Source organism: Seriola aureovittata, chromosome 15 (genome assembly GCF_021018895.1).
Source record: "Seriola aureovittata isolate HTS-2021-v1 ecotype China chromosome 15, ASM2101889v1, whole genome shotgun sequence".
In the NCBI taxonomy this organism is placed as follows: Eukaryota; Metazoa; Chordata; class Actinopteri; order Carangiformes; family Carangidae; genus Seriola; species Seriola aureovittata.
The window spans coordinates 25,636,438-25,657,381 of NC_079378.1; the positions used below are offsets into that span (position 1 = coordinate 25,636,438).

A 20,944-nucleotide genomic window follows, 5' to 3' on the forward strand; every position below is an offset into this window, starting at 1 on the left:
TGCAGCAGATATTAATTACCCTGAGCTGAGATCCATCTCTCCACAGCTCTGTCCCCTTCTCCACGCTTGTCCAATCACATTTCTCACAGCCCATTATAAAAGACAAGGTGATACGCTGATTACCAAGGGGAGGATCACAAATTGAAATATCTTCTGTGTCTCCAATATGTCCCGTCTTCAGGAAATCTGCTCATTGCACTTTTTCTCATTAGTGGAACTAAATCTGTTCCATCAAATTACAAACCAAATAAATTCAGCTAACCCCACTCATCTGATCTGTTTTTATATGCTTATTGCTGGCAACAATTACAATATGGAAAGTGGTCCAGGTTAAAGTGTTTTATAACAATGGATATAATGAAGTGCAGAGGGACATAGCATCAGACAAAACGGGAACAAACACTTCATAATCTGAAGGTCCATGTGAAGATGAAGCCCTCTTCGTATGAAATACATTATTCTGAGCCAATATCACTCAGTGTTGACCATGAAGTTATAGACAGTGAACAGCCCAGGGTCACTTCTGCCTATGTGGTGCCCAAGGCCAGACATCCTGAGAGGACCGATCTGCCCAAGGCCACATCATTTAATGATACTTATTATTAATGTTTTTTTTTTTTTTATATCCTAGGTTGTTGATGGGTACATTAACATGTACATCATTGTCCCTGCTCTGACAGTGTTATCATGGTCCTATGCACATATTTGGAATATGACATGGAACATAGGAAACCTGAATATTCATATATGACAGGAATCACCAGTCTCTGACTTTCACTTGATGGTCTGATCTACACATGATGAAATGCAGCAGCAGAACCATAATTAGTTATACTTGAATTTCATTCAGGCTGTTTATCATCACAGCTTTTAGCATTACATCTTTTCTTTAACAGGTGACTGTGACCAGTGCTTAAGGCAAATATGCACCGTATCCTGGTTATTGTCTTAGCCTGTTTTCATTCCCATACAGAAATGTCATATATGACATATGTCCCTATATCAGGAGTGATATTGCCATATATGTCACCTGTAAAGAGATAAATTATTATCACATATATTCATCCTCTCCATATATGAAAATATAAGTTCATAACGTATATGAAATACTCTTGGTAAAATCTGTATATGTACATATGTTAAAAAATTAAGTTAAAAAAATATTTTTTTATTGTATGATTGCATCTATGTTAACAATATACCATATAAGTAATTCATATATGTGGTTTATTAAAACAACATACCAACAACAAAATTCTACATGCTTATATATGTTTTTCGTATTAATTTTAAACATGTGTATATGTGTGTGTGTGTGTGTGTGTGTGTGTGTGTGTGTGTGTGTGTATATGTATGTATATATAACATTTGCGTATGGGTCATATTTGAAATATGATATGGGTGTTGATAAGCAGAAGCATAAGGGACGATCATTGTCCTTCATGAAGCAGCCACCTTATACAGCGTCTCCACTGGATCTGCAGACTGTGCTCAGCACCAGGTGCATGTTGTAGTGCAAGCATTGGGTTTATTTAATAGTGAATTGTTCATGGATGGATAGATGAAAAGGTCTTTTAACAATACAACGGAGAAACAGAAATAGAACGAGGTGTTCATCTATAAATCAATAAATATGGAAAACCATGTCCCATAAAATTATCCTGAATAATGTTTACTAAAATGCAAAGGGGAGAAGTGAAGGAGAAAAGTACACCTGACAGGGTGATGTATTCCAACTCTTTATCACCTTCTCTCCCCATCTATGCATCACCCTGTATGATCCGCACTGACCCCTCGCTGTCGTCTTTCAGCCCGACCACACACCGATGTTCACACATCCAGCAGAGATGGGCTGATTTATCTCACGTCAGCGCCGCTGTTTTGACGGTCGCTTTCATTTCCCAGCTGATGAAAGTGCCATAGTAATACGGTGGAATGAATGTTTTGTCCACCAGCTTCCACCATCAACTCAAATCGATGGGGCATGTAATTGGTGGCCACTTTGTGTGATTGCTAAGATAAACAGACATTGTTGCGGACACGGAAGATCAATGTCACGCACAAAACAAGCGAGGAGGGGGGCGCGGTTTATGGGCCATCATATTCACCAACAACAAACAGTAACTATATCCACCCACTGGGTTTATGCTGCCAGACACTATTGTACTTACAATTTGATCAGATTTAATATTTTGCTCTGCATAGTTTTAATCTCGGCAAAGGCCAGCTGGATCCAGTGCTCACAGAACAAGCTTGAACATGTTCATCTGAGTAGTGAGCTTGTTTCCTGTCATCTTTCAGCCTACTTGCTAACTCAGCAGGACAACAGATGCCTCACGCTGTGCAGGTAGTTTAAGAGATGCTCTTTCACGCAATTCTCTTTTTGGGATTGTGGAATAAAAGAAAACAGGGACATACATGCACTCAGTAAATAGAATGAAATAGAGGTTTATAATGGACCATGTGGGAAATGATAATCCTACACATCATATGATCTTATGATCACGTTTTAATATAACTGTGCAGTAGTGTATACTTTCAGTAAGCTGGCCACTCTGACCGAGCTCTGCATAAGAGTGAGACCTTATTACTCCTTTTTGAACTAAAGTGAGCATGACAGTAGATTAAGGCACAGACAGTTCTTCGTATCTCTTCCTCAGTTGCAACCTGATGAGAGGTGACGCAGAAGAATCTCTGCTTGCTGGCATTTCTGTAAATAAAGGTTTTCTCACGACCCAAATGAATGTACGCATTTGTTCCAAGAAAACGGGCACCACCGAAAACAACCACCACTGAGAACAAATACTGATGTTAAATTGATGTTCATACAGTTTCAGTCCGGTGTGAGCAACACTATAATCTTCACTAATCATCGGTATAATCTGACAGCAGTTTTTAGCATGACATCGGCTCACCTTGGTAATGCAGCAGGAGGAATCCGGAGTTGTGCTGTTGGTCACTACGAAAACGGATGGAGATCTGGTTGCTCCAGCTGCGTAGAACAAGGCCTCTCACCAAGACTGACTCGTTGGCCAGGATGAGGGGTTCTTGGCCCCCAGTGTCCTCCACTGTCACCTGCTCCCCCTCCAACACGCTCACATTTAGCACCTACAATGAAAAGAGACCATGCCACATGATTCCACACGGGCCTTTTATCGCTGTACCTCTGTGCATCATGTGTGATGTCATGCTAGCAACCAGTTCAGACTGAGGTACGGTTTGCAAACACATTACACAGAATCATAATTAACTGTCGGAGCGTGTTTAGCACTGCAAGAACGAGCAAATTTATTTCTATCCACACTTTGAAACACAAATAGGTGAAATTCATTGATTTAAAACTCCAACATAAAAATATTTCATTGCACGCAGCTGTTGATTTGATGTTTCATTTCACACCAGATGGAATCTTATGGTTTAGTCTGATAATGTTGCCCTGGAAAAATGGGTTACCTGCTGTGTCCTTTAATCAGTCGTCTACCAACACAGTCGCACTTGGATTTGGTGGAGTTGGTTTGGTTCAGTCATTTCTTTGTTAACCTGCTCCTGGATTGTAGATGTTTTCAGTGTAGTGTAATTGTATATGCATTCTGGGTTATTAACTCTCGGTTTGTTGCATGATTGATTCGTCTTTCTGTGTTCTCCTTGTGCCTCTAAGCTACTGCCAGTGCTATATATCTTCAACAGGTTTGAGCAGCATCTGCAGCTAAATCTGGTGAAGGAACCTCAGGAGGATTTCATGTAGTTGAAGTGTCTGGATAATGGAGTAACATTTTGGAGCAACATCAGATTTATTCCCCACAGAACCATAAAAGAGGTATGTTAATCCAACAGCAGGTCATGATTATTATTCTTTTGTTTTTTAACATAAAGCTTTCACCTTCACTTGTTTTTGTAAGACTTGAACAGCATTAGTCACTTTTATTAAATCTAATCCAAGAGTGAAACTTCTTATCAATTCCAAATCCTTCGATTTCAATTTTTTTTTTGGGTGGGGGGTTAATAGTGGGATAACAAAGAAGCTTTCGGTAAATCTGTATAACGCATGCAAGATAACTTTTAGAGCAAAGATTGACATTAAAATAACTCTGTTTTCAAAATTTGATTCTGTTTGCAAAATGAGAAGCTTAAAGTTTTGTACATTCATCTGTGCTAATAAAAAAAAAAGAGAGAGAGAGAGAGGAGATAAACCAATATAAAATAGAGCTACAAGCCCCAATGACTCTTGGAGCCAGATCCAAAATGGACGCTGCTCCTGTCCTTAAAAAACAAATGCACCATCAAAGCTCAGTCAACCACATCTGCTTCAGCCAGCGGTGTAATTCATGTTGCGTTCTGAGAGCTGATGCTGTCATAGGTAGCGGGCTCACGTCTCAGGTATGCCATGAGGCAGAAAAAGGGGCTGCCCTCCATAAGCTGATGTCCCCAAGGAAGTGTGTGTGCAAGGATTGTTAGTGCAGCAGCCTGGAGAAGCTGAAACAGCGGACACACAACATAAGAGCACATCGCACACAACGGTGGCAGCAGAATGAATTTGGTCACGTTGACTGTCACTCGGTCAGAGGGGAAGCTGACAATGAGCACGGAGAGGCTAATGGACACTGATGCTGAGCTTGGAGGTGACTTCCTGCAGAATGATCCACGAGGTCAGACCCTGTGATTGATTTGATTTTTATCTCGACCAGAATTAAACACAACGTCACACTGTGGGTTTCAGACCAACTCAGAACACGGACGAGACGGCACATATTCCTGTTGTGTATATACTAAATCTGCATATTAGCATTGCAGCGTAGGTAGTTCAGCCTCAAACAGCAGTGTCACAGTGAGTAATAAAGGAATGTCACATTATTTTAGAATCTCTGTTTCTCAGTCTCTCAAGGGCAATGACAATGACAAAGCCTGAGGCAGAGCTACTTTTTTTCACTTCTGCCTTTTTTTTCTCTGAGTTAATGTGGAGGGCTTAGATGTTTTGCAAATCAGGTTACTTCAGTTACTTGCTCATATTCTAACTTCAAATTTCACCCAACAGTACAGCACAGTAATTCTCCCTCAATTTAATATCCATACCCATCTATTCAAGGAATGCGGAACTGCGATTTCACTAACCATGGGTTTAAACTGATTGTCTGACAAATTTAGACCGTGGAAACTCAACTCTAAAGTACATCCATAACTGATTATATAGTGGTTGATTGATCCTAAACTTGAATTACTTTAAAAGAACGGGACATTTCGGAAGGTTTTAGACCAAAGCAAGGTCGAGTATAGATTAAAACACACCTGAGCCCATAAATTCCTTCTGGCTCTCAACTTCCATTTGAAATGATCTTCCTGGGATGTGTTTCTATGGCTTGATGTAAAACTGGTGAGTGAAGGAGAGATGGCTGATATTCTACCATGCTTCATACATATTTTAGTCAACCATCCCTCCAAAAAACATCAGGGAGCAAAGCAAGATGGCATGCTTGATAAAACACTGTAAAAAAGCTTGTGTATTCGTAGTGTAGTGTGAAAGGCTAGTGTAGAACACTACAATGATTTTATGGTGAACATTAAATATGACTTTTCTCTCACAACAAAGCAGTGGTTGCTGTTGTTCTGGTGTTAATCTGAATGCAGTTTACAGAAAGAAAACATAATACTGAACCGTGTGAGATGATCCAACAAAAGTTTTAAAACAGCAGAATTTAATCTGTTAATCTTTATTCAGTGAACACCTGATTGCACAGGTGTTTATTGTGTTGGGACCACGTCAGTATCGTATGCTGTCTGCTTGACCTCACTGAATATGTTGTTCCAGTCACAGAGTGTGGGTCTGTGTCCACTTGGTTTACATATAGCATGGAGGCTTGTGAAGGACAGGTGAGCAGATAATGGACAGTGAACATTTGGGCTGATAGATAGCTTGGCCCCAGAGGGCCCTATCATCTGTCATCCACCCTGGGACCTGTCAGTGCAGCCAGCTACAGCTGTCCTGCCTCAATTATGAATCATTGGCCATGTCAGGAGACATCAGAATACCTTATCTTCACCACTGCTGCAGCCAAATGCCCAGAGGGACTTCTTTCTCACCATCTCTGTCTCTCTCTCTCACACACACACTCACACGTATATGCATGTGTGTGTGTGTGTGTGTGTGTGTGTGTGTGTGTGTGTGTGAGTGTTTGCGCGTGCATGTACACGGATGTACACTGGACTGTAATGAGAGCAGGCTTATTGTAACTCCGAGCTGGAATCTCTGCCTCAGCAGACACTTTTGTGGGACTGGAGATTTGGCTGACCAAGCACACTTCCGCACCAACCACAACATTATCAGAGGATAACATCTATACAGTGTGTGTTGTTGCATTTTCAGAATTGTGTTGAGACAAGAAAGAATGTCTGTTTAGTGTTTTTCATCCAGCGTCCGACAAAGGTCTAAACAATGCAAGAGATACATGGTTTCCTCTGTAGGTGCTCTGTCACTGCAAGCATTTCTTTTTTTCACCAACGACTGTTCCAGTCCAATCACAACGAGAGGAGAGGGTCATCGCTCTCCTCTAGCCACTGTCTTTTCAATCAAACCACTTTAATGAACAGACCATCCTGCAAGCCCACGGTACAATTGACAGTCCTAGAGCTGCACTTAGTATAACAAAAGATGGATGAGCCCCTCTAAAATAAAGGTTTCTAAGGACAACAATAATTGCAGTATTGAATACCTTGATCTTTCCGTGCTTGCCTTGACCTTTGTAAAACAGGGAGCCTCCAGTGAGCTGCAGTGTTTAACTATAAGAGTGAACAATGAGCAGAGGTGAGGATCCATCTTATCACATCCAAACAGAAAGCAGCCTGGCATGGTTTAATCTGTGACTAGAGTCGTTGCTGGTATCATACAATTAATCCCACACGAGATAAACCAAATAGTCTGCATCATGCAATTAGGAAGTTACTCTCAAAATAAAATCCAAGAAAAATACAATTTGGACAAGAAAAAAATTCTGATGATTTGAAACAAACAAACCATTTTTACACTTGACATGTAATCTTTATTCACTCATTAATTTATCCATAAGTAGACAGTGCGAGTTAACTATCCACAGAGGCTGCTTCTCACTGATAATTTACTGTTGAAAACATCTGCTGGTGCTCTGCAATGAACATTTACACTGACTCACAGGAGCCATTGCTGGTGCAGAAATGAGCAGTATGTAATCAAATGCTCCCAGTATAGATGGAAATTAAATGACCCTGCTGCTGGGGGAAGTAAATCAACAGCCATTGGACTCACCAGCTGCAGTGTCATCCTTACTATGATAAAAAAGCCACCGGCTCATACAGTGGAGCACAGTGGTGCTGTGTCTACCTCATCGCCCCTATCTGAGGCTCACATTTGAGCAGTCTTGGTGCACCACATCCATTTGGTGTTTTTGTGTATCTCCTGATAAATTCATACAAAACCGGAGGTCTTTGACTGCTCATTATATGAAAACTGTTATCTTAATTAAACATTCACCTCTATATAAAACAGCCAAGGCCGTTTCCTGCTTGGCCTGCTGTCTAAAACAATGGATTGTTACTAATCAGCAAAAGCTGCATGTTAATGAGAATGTGCCGGAGCCAGTGGCTGAATACAATACTCACTTGCTAACTGTCACATTTAATGTTCTCGAGATCGCCAAAGGCCACCACCATACAGTGACCAAGATATTATCCTCCTTCACCTTCCAGACGCTCGGAGTAACCTCTGCATTTCAAACACTTTCATGAGATGAGATTCTTGCTTTCTGATAAATCAGCCTCACTTTTCTTCTCCTTGTTGGGACTCATCATTCAAGAGACCAGATGTTTCTTTGCTCCACTGGACAAAGGAACTAACACTCCACTGTTCCTCACTGTTCACACCTGGGGACGACCCTTCCCCCCACGGACCTTACTGGCCAGCCAGTGTGGGTCAGCGTGTGACATGTGACCCCCAAGGGTGTCACCAAACAAAACCAGATCTCCTTCTTCTCTTCTCTCTCTTCTCGGTTTGCTCTGGAGAGCAGCTCCTGCTCTCTCCTCTTGGTTCTTCAAAGGCAAACAAGACCCCAGCTCAGGTCAGCTCTGCTACCTGAGAAACCAGCTCTTTCGCCGGCCTGCTCACAGCAGCCTGCAAACGCTCTTCTCCTCAACAGCAGCGACCTGCTTCGGATTAACTGTGAGTGAACCAAATCCTCTTCAGAATCAGCAGCTATAACACAAGGCCAGCTGATTTTCCAAGCAACAGGAGTCGTAGCAGAGTTAGCGTGGAACAGCTAACTCTGTGAGGAGAACAAAGGAGATAACAGCAAAGCAACACAGCCAGACAGGACTTTACTCCACCAGGAAGCCTCCCAACTCACTGGACTTTACAACAACACTGGAAAGGACCTCTTTGTTTGTTCAAAGGACTGGGTAATGTTAACTGACTGGGCCTAACCTTTCCCAGCACAGCACAGCACAGCATAGCTAAGCAGCAGAAGTCTTAACTTGTTAATGTACTTGTTGATTGATGTCTTGTTGTTGTAATGTTTGCTTAGGTTGTGGTCAGTCATACAGTTAATCGAGTACTCGTATGTTCACACACATAGCAGTACGTCTCAGTTCTAGAACCTGCATGAAGCTAACCTCCTCCCTCTAACCTGGTACCTTTAGATTACATGAGCTAGGCTAACAAAGAAACTCACACCTTCCCTCACACACACTAGGTGGTCTCGGCAGCCATTTTGAGTAGTTTCTTTGTTTACGGGCATCTTGTGTAGTCTTCTTTGTTCAGGTCATGTGGTCACAGTGATCAATTTGAATCGGCCATCTTGCCTTTGTTTTTGTCCCCACAGACACACACACATACCCCTATACACACACACACATACCCCTATACACACACATACACACACCTGTATATACTAGATAAGACATTGTGTTTTTGTGTCTCCATTGCAAATAAATGCCTTTAAGTATAACTACTGGTGTGTTTAATGTTGCACAAGCGTGAATATTGCCAACCTCTACTTGGTAGAATTCCAATCCTTCAACTTTAACTTACTGTTGCTATGGTAATTTGGTTATAGCTAGTAAGCTAATGGTTAATCAGAGTTCCAGATTAATGGTAATAAATTGAGACTAAAACCATATTGGCTATTTTGCCTATTAGTTTAGGCTGGTGCCCCAAGGACTTTAATTAATTTTAAAGTTATTATTTAACATTAATATTTTTAATATTAATATTTTTCTTAATTTATAGACAGCCGAAATCCAACATATTTGGTCTCCAGCTCATGAGGTAGAGCTCAGACCCAACAAGCTCGTATCCTGGGCTTTGACATCTCAGTTTATTTGCTGCAGTGTGCATTTTTGCATAGATTTTAAATTCATGCATTGCTGATTACTCACATTCACGTTTTCTCGCATGCATCTTTACTCATCTCATCCTGATCGTGACACTGAAAGAGTTGGAGAGAACATAGCCTTCTGCCAGACAGTCTCCTCCCTTTATGACAGCTAGCTGGGTGGAGGAGCAATTAGTGTCACCTGAAAGCATTCCTCTCAGGATGGCTAGGCCCCATGAAAACTCATCTCAGCTAAGCCCTGACACCCTAAAAAGCTCATCAAGATCAAACTGGCCTTCTTTATGTCCTGCCTTACTCCCCTAAGGCACAACATGATGACGGCTTCCTTCTGCCTCATCTCGAGTTGATTAAAGGCAGCAAGCCTGTCTTGGCCTCTATTACTCAGTCAGGCTCAGTTTCTCTACGACATATCTGCTACGTGCTGTGTCTTTTGTGCTGCTGGGGACCCGAGTCACGTAATGACCAAAACATGTGCATCACCTTTACAAAATGCCAGTATGTCAGATGTGAGGAAGGGGGGGTGGGGGGATTACGGGCACAATTACATTTTAAAGAGGAACTCTTGGTTTTCTGACAAAAGTCCCCAGACTTGCTCTTGGTGATCAGAGTGACTGAACACCAACACAACAAATGTAATTCCCTTTCTCATCAGCCGCAGTTGGTCGGGGTCAAAGCCATCAGCATTTTGCTTCTTTTGTAAGAAATACTGAAATTAAAATGAGAGTACAAAGATCAATACAGCAATTCAAGCAGCACTGAGAGGAGGCTGCATGTCAAGTATTGGTGCGGCTTATTAACATGACTATTGATTGGAGTCAGAGGAGCATGGTTGCAGAGGCGGCATCAAATACCAATCGTTAACCCTCTACTTGGGGTTAGCTTTAAACACTCGGCATCCTCCGTAACGTCTCAATCCATAAAGGGACATTTCACTGACGATCCACCTCAGCAGTTTGTGCTTTGTCCTCACCTAGGTGTAACTCATTAGCACATGCAGCCTTGAGCTCATTAGTTGCTTCAGTTTAGATTTACTTTGGTGCGTTTGGAATCATACTGACTAATTTTGAGGATGAAAAACTTGGAAGCTATAATTTGAGCCCCTGAGACCCAAATCCTTTGTTTGATATTTATTCATAAGCTTTAATTAAGGAAGCAAAAGTTATGTTTGCTTTCACTTGATGCATAATTCTACATTTACTGTAAAATTCTTTAACTATACAGGGCGACTTCACATTTTATAATGTTCTATCTTTGTTACAATCTTATGTTTGCATTTTATTTAAATAATTTGTTGCTCTAACCAACCAACACAATCATGAGAATGAAATAAAAAGTGCAAATTAGAAAAGGCTATCATATAGCAAGAGAAGCTATAGTCATGTTTATTTGTTCCTGTGTCCTCCTCATTTATTTCCAGGTTCACTGCAAGAAACTGGAAGTGACTGAGACAGGGCAGAGGAGATAGACAAATAGAAAAACTGATAAATGAGAGCAGGATGAAAAAAGAAAAAAATAGTTCAGAAAATGAGAGGGTGAAAGAGCTGGAAGAGGGATGACGTAGGAAAAAGAAAAGAGATACAGTATTGACCTCAAATCCTTCCCCACCATCTTCTTGAATAATGTTGCTATAAACCTGTCAGAAAATACAAAACACTTTCCCAATCAGCCTTTGTGGCAGAGGGAGAAATTGGCCACATCTGGGCTCCTAACCCCTGAAATATATCGACCACTCTCAGTCCTCCCTGCACAATAACGTTCTCCTTTAGCAGGAGTGGAGGCTGTAGTTTCTGTGAAAAGGAGCTGGGACAACCTGTGCAGAGCCTCAAACGGGAACTCCTCGAGGCCCAGGCAGGTAGATCATTGAGCAGAGGAGATGGAGGAATCAGAGTGGGACAGATGGTCTGGAAAGAGCTGATAGCTATAGCTAACCCACCGGATTTATTTGATCAAATAAAAAAAAAGCTCCAAAATAGATTTTATGCACTTTATGCCACAGACCAGTTGTGGAAAACCACCATCTGTCCTCTACTGAAACCCTACTGCACAAGTGACTTTGAGAAGAGGAAGAGGAGGATGTGGAGGACAGAAATAACATATTGACAATTCCCTAGTGAAAAATGTAATTTCTAAGATTTACATCCCATCAAGGCTAATTCATGGGTGAAGATCTCTGCAGTTGTAATTGATAATCCAAAATTGATCTTTTTTTGACATGGTCATTCAATATGAATTTCTGTATTGGGGCCGATATGAACAAAATGTCCCTTTATTAATCAAAAAATATATCACACCCAAACCCATTTGAGTGAATGCTGAGATTAGTTCTTTTATATTTATATACAATCTCAAGGACATGAAAACTGAGAGAACTGAACCGTGTAACGAAAAGCCTTTCTCTTTTTTACGACAGTAACCTGCTCTGACTTTAAAGCTATTCATCACTGCTAACCTTAATATAATAGCTGGGAGTGTCAGACAAAAAAATCAATTTTCTACATCTTAACTCGTAACAAATAGTTTGCACCCTACGTGTTCAAATGTCCTGCACATATTTCACACATTTAGCCAGTAATTAGTTAAGAGTAGTGCACACTGAAGTACAGTTTTTTATAGAAAAATGCTTTAAGTGTTTATGACACTATTATTTATCTGTGCTGAAAGTTGGTGTTACATCAGCCTCCTAATATTTGTGCAATTATTCTGCAAATGAATCATAATGCCGCCAGAATCACCAGATGGGGCAATGCATTATATGCTGTTAGCGGTGGCAGAGGGGTTGAACAGTCAGGCTGAGGGCAGTAAATTCTCCTGATACATTTTTCATCCTGCCTCTCCTGCGAACTGCCAGACTGCAGAAAGGAGTATTGACTAAAGAGAGAAAGGGTCTGATCTTGCTTATATTCCTCACAGATGTCTGTGCTGTTTTTGAAGGCGGGTGAAAGTCTGAAGGGTCTGTAAATGACTGACACTGTCTGCCTATAATTCTTTCACTGAATCACTACAACAACATAAATATTTATCGTGCAGTCACTGCATCTGTCCTCTAGTTTTCCTTCCACCTAGTTTCCCTCCTTTGCCCTTGCACATCGCTGGTCTGTCTGTCATGATGATGCCTCCCTTCCATAACAGAGGCCGGCTGCCAGCACACAAGAACATGGACTTCAACCATAATGTCCCTGGCTCTAAAGAGTGGAACATTTTCCTCGTGGTGATGTTCTGCACAGTAAACGGTACCAAAACCCAAATGAGTACAAAGTCATATATTTCTGTGTCTAACAGATGCAGCACCACAGAGAAAAATCTATGGCCACAAATCAACAAACTGTCGTAATCTGACCAGACAAATAGCAGGGGGTCGTCTGTGAGCCCTCCAGAGGTTGTTGTGCGATGATGACAAATAATCTCATCAGAACCGTGGAAGCAATCAATTTAGAAGTTAGAACACTTCATTTCATCTCTCTTTTCTTATTGCATACTACGATTTAAAGGATTAGTATCTCCAGAATTTGATATGTAAAACCTGATGAAGAGGAGGACTCAGAGCACTGATCTAAACTGTCTAATTGAACTAGTGGAATAGTACAATTCAGCATGTTTGTTTGGAAACCCAGTGAAATGTATGATTATTCCACTTGTGCTGTTTTCTTGATGTAGCCCATTAACAAGTGCAGTTATCATGGTGTGAATTATAATCACATCACCTTTACAATATAAAATGCCTGCAGGAGAAAAAATTAGCTGCCCCATGAAACATGCAAAGTCCATGTACTGGGCACACATGTACCACATGTGCAGAAAAATTATAAATTGGCATTTGCACATTTGCATTGTTACCTAATCTCAAATACACAAGAGTGATGCAAGCTGGTTAATATCATAGTGTTAACCTGTTTACCTGTCAAACAAAAACTAATGTATTCATAAAGAGTGGAAGCTTCCTGGTACATGACCTGGTTGTAACTATAACGCCCCTGGTTCAAATCCTGCTGGAGACTCTTGTTGCATTTCACCTTTATCTTCTATTTGTGTTTCCACTCACTCACAAATACCAAAGACGGGATTACAAAGGGAATCTGAGAAAGGTGTTAAATTTATAGACGCATCGCTGCAACTCTCAGATTTGAATTCCAGGTTTGTTCTGTGTACACGTGTGTGTGTGTGTGTGTGTGTGTGTGTGTGTGTGTGTGTGTGTGTGTGTGTGTGTGCGCCTATATGTCTCGGATATGTCCAGTCAAATAAGCAAATCTCATTCAGGGGTTGAACACAGGTGAGTGAGGAGGTTATACATTACAAATTGTTGAGTACTAATTATCATCCGAGCATAAAAACAAAATTGGAGGTAAAAATTGTGCTGCTTGCATAAGACTTTCTGTGCACACTGCTGCTCCACAAGTCTACTTTGTGATCTCCTTCATTCCTTTAAAACCTTGAGACCTGGATTGCCTCCAGGCAGAGGAGCTTCACTCACTGCTGATGAGAAGGTATGACAAATTCTTGACTTCAATTTTATCTTTCTATCTTCAGTCAGTTCGCGTCTTGGCCAGAAACGGAGACCGTGGCTCCTCATTCCCTTCAGCTGTGCCAAACAGTTGTCTGTATAGTGCCATCAGATCACTATCAGTTTAGCAGTAGGAGGGAGAGAGACAGTGGCCCCATCTGTTCACATGGTGGTGCTGAACACATGGCTTCCTCCTGTTTCTTTATCAGGCCTGGTGGATGTGTTAGGAGAAAATGTCTAGATTCTTTTCCTTTTATAGCCTTACAGTTCAGAACATCTCAAAGACATTTTCTGCCATATGCAGAATCTGTGGAAGTTGAAAGCTGACACTCAAATGTAGTGAGGTGTGTGTGTGTGTGTGTGCCTGTGCTTATGAGTGGTTTAAGATTTACTTAAGTTACACAGAGGAAGCTTTCAGAGAAAAACACACTCTCAAACATGTACTCTGTCAAGACTTATCTTCGCCCTCCAGAGGCAGCAAGACAAAGCTCACACATTTTAAAGTCTCCAGTGGTAAATGACGCGTTTGAGGAATTGCAAATGCCAGAGAACACACACACACACACACACACACACACACACACACTGAAAGTTAATTTTTATAACCTTTTGTGAAAAGACTTACCAAGCAAACATTCAACCTGAGACAGACCCTGTCACTAGTGCCCCCACCACCCTCTCAATCCAGCAATGTGCTGCCTGTCTATCTCCATCAGCCCACACACGAACAGCAAACACTGATCCAGAATATGTAATAATGTTCCTCTCGCTCCTGAATGAAGCCATTTTTTGTGGCATTATTTCACTATATGTTCTATAAAGAATCAGACAGCACAGCTCATATTAAAACTCTTACAATCAACATTTATAGATTAACATGCGGTTTTTGGTTTATGGCCCAGAACGTCACTGTTTTTCATTCACAGCTTTCATTACTGTCGTTTCCAGATGCAGCTGTTTTCAGTGATGGGCAGGTGACAGTAGCATATTAGAGCTTTTTTTAAAACAGCAGACAATGTTAGAAACCCAGCTGGTGAACAGAGCGTTGAGCAGCCGAAGAGTCAGATTAATCCTTTGTCTTTGGTCCCCACCAAATTATGAGCTGAAAGGAGACTAAATATTGGACTTACATTCATCGGGTCGTCAGAAACACAGCTCCACATGGACGTTAACGTTGCTGTGTATCTACTGGATTTGTGAATAGGTGACTGTTTGTTTGCCACAACAATTTAAAAAGTGATAAAATGTCAATGTTCAACTTCCAGCTTGTGTCTGCTGCTTTATACAAAGTTGTACATGATAGTTTAGTTTATTGCTAATAAGGGACAACATCATAGTGAGTCTTTAGCACTGACCTGAACCTCGATGCCATATCCCAGGTAGACGGTAACCAAGTAGTTGCACTCCACTCCGGAGTCAAGTTGCTGCTGGATCTCGATGTTACCCTCGGGGTCAGTGAAATTCAGACCGCATGACTCTGTGGGAGACAGTAAGAAGACAAGTGATTCCCTTTTTCCCAGATCAGCGCACAGCGCACCTGTGTCCGTGGCCCTCTGACCCCCTAACTATCTTTGCAGATTCCCTCTCCGACACTGATCGTCTGGGCCTTCAGCCCTCTGTGGGCAGTGGAAAGGACGGGCAGGACACATCAGGGCAAAATCAGATTGTTTTTGACACATGAGCGACTCTGTTATCCCTGCTGGAGAGATGACTGGCTGTGTGCAGCATGTGAAATGAACAGCAGTGATGCTGATGACCCGATGCTTAATTGTCTTGTCCTCTGTAACGGATGTGTTAAATCTTAGGGGGAAGATACTCTGCATTTTGAATTTACAATGGGGCAGAGTTATTCTATTGCTGCTGCTCTTTATGTCAAAGTCACTTTCCAACTTGTGCGTCTTTGAAAGTCAGAGAACATGAGCACGCCTACCTGATGTTTGTGTGATGGTGATGGTGGTAGTCATGATGACGGTCGTGGACATTGTGGTGGCGCCCTCTGCCCGGGACACTTCAGTCAGGGTGGGGAGTGCCTGATCAGGGTTGCTTTTGTATTTTAGTGGTGCTTCACCTTTCTCCATCCTCACTGAGGAGGGTGCAAGGGTGGTGCCTACGGGAAAAGGACTGTGACTTCTCTGCGATGATGAGGAAGCCGCTGGGTTGTTTTCACTTCCAAAACCTCTATTATTTGGAGTCACTTGGGTGGTGAGGGTGTCTGTTGTCGGCTCTACCTTGTCTGCCCCCCCGGTCTTCTCCTTAGAGGACTTCTTTTGAGGGAGAGACATGGATGGCCTTGGTGTTGTGGGAGAAAATGTGGTCAGTGGAGAGGTGGCAGCCAGAGTGGCAGTAGTGGCAATGTCTGAAAAGGCTGGGGCATCCTCATGGGGCACCAGCTGGGTGGCAGGGTCTCCTGCGTCCGAGGCAGACACGGAGCCTGGCATGGTGGGAAATGCAGCCACAGAGCCATCCCTCCTAAAAAAGTGCTGGTCCCCCTGGAAGTCCCTTGTAAGTAGGTGCTCGTGAAGCAGCAGGCCCTTGAGGACAGGCCGGTGGTTGGGGATGTTCATTGGTGAGACAGTGGTAACCAAGTGGACTTCGCTCTCTGTGTCCTGCGTTGGTGAGTGTGTGAAGAAGTCCCTCTCTGAGTCCAGCGTTCTCTTACTGACGCTGTTGCTTTGCTTCAGACCTGGGAGAAGAGGAATGAAGACAATACAGTTGTGTTAGGCAAAAGATTAAAGTTCAGTGAAGGCAACACACCAACTCTGCCAGCCTGTAATCCACTAAAATTATACCTAATGAGCTGTCCTCTTGTATAAGTCTTCCACATGTTTTGTTGCTATTTTAATCGGTTCGTTATGTACGTGCAGTGTGGGCTACAGACAGTGGCAGAGTATAATCCTTTATACGTCTATTATAGAAGCTTTAATTATAGCTGGTGACTGCACAGTATGAAGGTCACTACAAAGAACATACAGTATACATGGTATTACATGATAGAAGTGTCCAATGTATATAGTTTATTTTAAAGTGCCTCTTCAGTGTTAAAATCAGAATCTTTCCGTTCAGTACTTGACATGTACATTTCACTGAACTACCAAGAAGGATATTATTTTAGGGGCCCTGCAGATTACTACTGACAGTGGTGAGGAGCAGCTTGCAAAAAGCCGCTTTATTATCACAGATGAATTCCACAATCACTCCCCTGCAGGCAGTGAAATCTCAGAGCCCAGAAACCCTGAGAAATAGTCTAGTTACTTGTGCAATAAAAAGGTTTAAAAGCATTTTTTTCTAAGGCCTCATTCTATGGGCTAGTATCCCCATTCCCTCTATTTTTCAAACTCACCAAGACACACACTTTTCAAACACAGTGCAGGGCAGGCATTGTTAAAAGTTCCACCAGAGGAAAAGCACTCGACCCGTGAATACTCAGTAAAGCACAAAAAAAAATCAAAATGAATGGATGAACCTGTGGATCGAAACTGCAAAAAACCCACATAACCAGATTTAGAAAGTACATTTGTATAATGACACATAAACAAATGAACAACGGAAACAAAAATAGTTTTCCTATAAGGATAGACCAGATATGTGGATGCAGTGCAAAGGGAAGTCTGCACTCTTACTGAATATTATAATGTGATATATTATTGCAAGTCACTGAAGACACTTTGAGACACATGGAACTTGTACATGACACTTGACAGTAATAGCCAAAACAACAGATGCTCTCTGTTGTGACTTTGGCATCTTGACAGTGACACTGCTAATCCATTCAAAAGACAGACTGAGCTCCACTTGTAATGAAACAGCCATATAAACACAGTGAGAGTTTATTAATGAAATCATCGGCCTCCTCAGGCAGATGCATACATTTAATATTTGATTTAAACCATAACTTTCAAAAAATAATAAAGTAAAACCACCGGTGTGAAATAAGCAACAAAAACCTGGTTGTTATTACAGGATTGACGCCTGTCTTTGTCACATCCAGCAGTAAAACCTCCTCCTCCTCCTCTTCCTCCTCCTCCACCTTTTCCCCTTCAATGAGGCAGTGAATATTTGCTTCAGGCAAGTAATAAAAAATGGCTATGGAGGTTTCCTCACCTATAGAAAGTGACTATCCAAATATAAATACACAGCACAGCTCAATATAAAATTCAACTCGCTTTTATGTCATTTTAATCATCACATCTTTTTCAGCTCAGGAAGGACAGTCAGGCCAATCACTTCATGCAGAGCAAGTGTGTTATGTAGCCAAACGACTGCTCTGCGAGTCCAAGACGAGCATATTTACCCCATTATCTGCTACATTTCCCTCACATCAGTTGTTTGGGGCAAAGCTGATGAATTGATGGTTCTTACCCACTGAAAATCCTTAAATACTCCAGACAGTGTAAACATCAGCGGAGATAAACTTCCCTGCATGTCCTTAGTGGCTTTGAGGGGACAGTTATCCTGATATGATCAAATGTTGCCCAGCTGGCTGCTCGTCTCACACACACACACACACACACACACAACAAGCAGTTTTGCCTCATTTATTTATGTGTGAAGGGATTTTGTGAGGTTTTTGAAATTCTAGTGCTGACTTGCTGTTTTAAGGTGTGTGTGTGTGTGGGGGGGTGTGTGTGTTAGCAGGATTTCTATGTTGTTAATATAGAGGTGAAAATGCAGTGTATTTTTCTGGGTAATGCTGGACAAAATAATGAAACATCTATGGCACTCACCATCATTTTAGGATGGTGAGATGAGCTGACTAAAAATACAACGGCTGACTGTGAATTCTTGCTTTCATGCCAGCATCAGTCCAATCTCCATGTCTCTCTTTTTGCATCTAATTTTCAGTATTTAATTGTTTCACCCTCTGTTCATCTCTGCCCAGTGCAGCTGGATACTGCATGGCTAATTTGCAGCTTAAAGCTGGAAATATTAACATAAAATAACTGTGTTTTGAAGTGTGGCATAAATAAGAAATATTGAAAACACTGAGGGACTTCACATGATATTCTTATGCCTCCGTACATACATCAATCCAACAAGACGTCCGAAGATGTCCTGTGGTATCAGGCACCAAGACATTAGCATCCTTCATGTCCTGTAAGTGGAAGTGGGACCTCTGTGGATCAGACTCATTTTTCCAGCACATCCCACAGACGCTTGATCAGACTGATCTGGAGTCAGCACCTTGAACTCTTTGTCATGTCCCTAAAACCAGTCCTGAACTTTTGTTGGAGTGTGGCATGTTGCATTATCCTGTTAAAAGAGGCCACTGTGATCAGGGAATACTGTTGCCATGAAGGTGGGTGTGTTTAGGTGGGTGGTGCCATCTCAGTTAAAAGGAAACACCTGGCTGTCCTGGTTTGATATGATGATGAATCAGTGACCCCAGTTTGCCCAGGACCCTGTTGCTGGTCCATCCTTCCTTGGCCCACTACTGACCACTGCAGACCGGGACATGCTCTGACCCAGTCACAGCCATCACAATTTGACCCTATAGTCGAAGTCGCTCAGAATCTTCCTTTTTCTAACACATCAACTTGAAGAAGTGATTGTTCTCACGCTGCCTAATACATCCCACCCCTTGACAGGTGCCATTGTAACAAGATAATCAATGTTATTCACTTCACCTGTCAGTGGTTTTAATGTTGTGGCTGATGGGTTTATGTCTACATGAAACAATGCCGTGTGCTGCGACACCTTAATTAACTTGCATTCTGGGCGACAGTTTGTCTTAATGAGGCAGAGACGCTGCCAGCACACTTTTCATGCTTTTAGATGAAAGCACGCTGTTGACACAGGTAATAAAATGAGTGAGATATTATCATGGAGAGTGTTTCTATTAGCTGCAGTGCTCCAAGAAGAAGAGGGAGCCTCAGCTGGAGGTGGGAACAGAATCTAATAAGCTCTTTAGAGGTAGATGATATGATGTTTGCGTACATGTGAAAGGTCAGGAAAATACAGTGGCATGTCACGGCTGACACATTTCATCGCTGCTTTTCAAGGAAAACTTGTTGTTGTTTTTATTGTTTGACATTTCCTAATAAATGTCTGCACCTTGTAATTCCATATCCCAGAATATTCTCAGTGTCTGAATTGTATCGTACATCCTCTGCTTGACGGTTCATGATGAGGTTCATGGCCGACTCCGGTTTAATCCCCATCACTGAATTATAAAGCTCGCACAGTCTACAATTGACTGGCTCATTTTGGCTCTATTGATTACAAGTGCAGTTGCTTTTCTTGCATATGAAATAGATGCTTAAATCTGCTCGCCAGGGGGCAAATGTTCAAACATTGGAAAAGTACAGCAGGAAGCTGATATTTAGATTTTAAGTGAGAAAAGTGTCTGAATATATGTGAAAATTGACTGTGCCACAGGAGAAGCTTCACTTTGCTCATAAAACTTTGAAAGCAATCACAAACCATTGTAATGTTTTGCTGATGCAGAGTGGTGTTAACAACATCCAGCATGCTAATAAAAGTTTGATCAGGCTATTCAAGAGGAAGAGTAAACAATTTTGTTACAAAGCCTCTCCCAGGCTGACATAATTGACACATGGTTTTACATTTTAGTAGCAGCCGTGACAACACCACATTTCTTTCTTAGCGACAGAAGCAATTCAAAGACCTTTTTGATGTTCTAAGATGGAGGAGAAATATTTCCTTGTAGCCTTATTCTGTCAAAACAAGAGCAGCCAAAGCTGCGCTATCAAGGCAAGCTAAGCATATTTGACGTGTCTCACTACCAGAGAGAATAAAGAGTGTAATCGGAGGTCTTCATAAATGATTTAAGCATATGGCTGCCCCCCCCCTTCATAACTGGAAAGTAAAGAGGAATCTTAAACATTAACATACTATCTGGTACAGATGGAGAATTATCCTTTTGCCAAGATTATTGCCACTGCTGCGTCCAGCCTGTGACAAACCTCTGCCTCTTCCTACCTCGTCACACTCTTTGTCTTTATCTGTGGTGGTCAGCTTTCGACCATCCAGCTGCTGCCCTTCAGTCAGAATATCGAGTGAAAGAGGAGAGTGAGAATAGAGAACTGGGTTAAACCGGAGCTTCTCATACACAGATCGATGCAGGATCAATGTG

The 20,944-nt window shown here is 41.8% G+C and overlaps 1 protein-coding gene across 4 annotated transcripts in view; it reads right to left on the reverse strand.

Annotated features, from left to right (window-relative positions):
• The window catches only part of LOC130182083 (seizure protein 6 homolog), an 83,865-nt gene that overhangs the window by 25,097 nt on the left and 37,824 nt on the right, over window positions 1-20,944 (reverse strand). For all 4 annotated transcript variants that reach the window (XR_008829670.1, XM_056396655.1, XM_056396654.1 and 1 more), the window contains exons 2-4: window positions 15,782-16,534; window positions 15,207-15,328; window positions 2,916-3,108 (exon numbers count right to left, since the gene is read on the reverse strand). Coding sequence is in view for 3 of the 4 variants with exons in the window: in XM_056396655.1 (XP_056252630.1) it covers window positions 2,916-3,108; window positions 15,207-15,328; window positions 15,782-16,534 (1,068 nt within the window). In the remaining variant the exon portion in view is untranslated. The remainder of the gene's footprint in view (window positions 1-2,915; window positions 3,109-15,206; window positions 15,329-15,781; window positions 16,535-20,944) is intronic.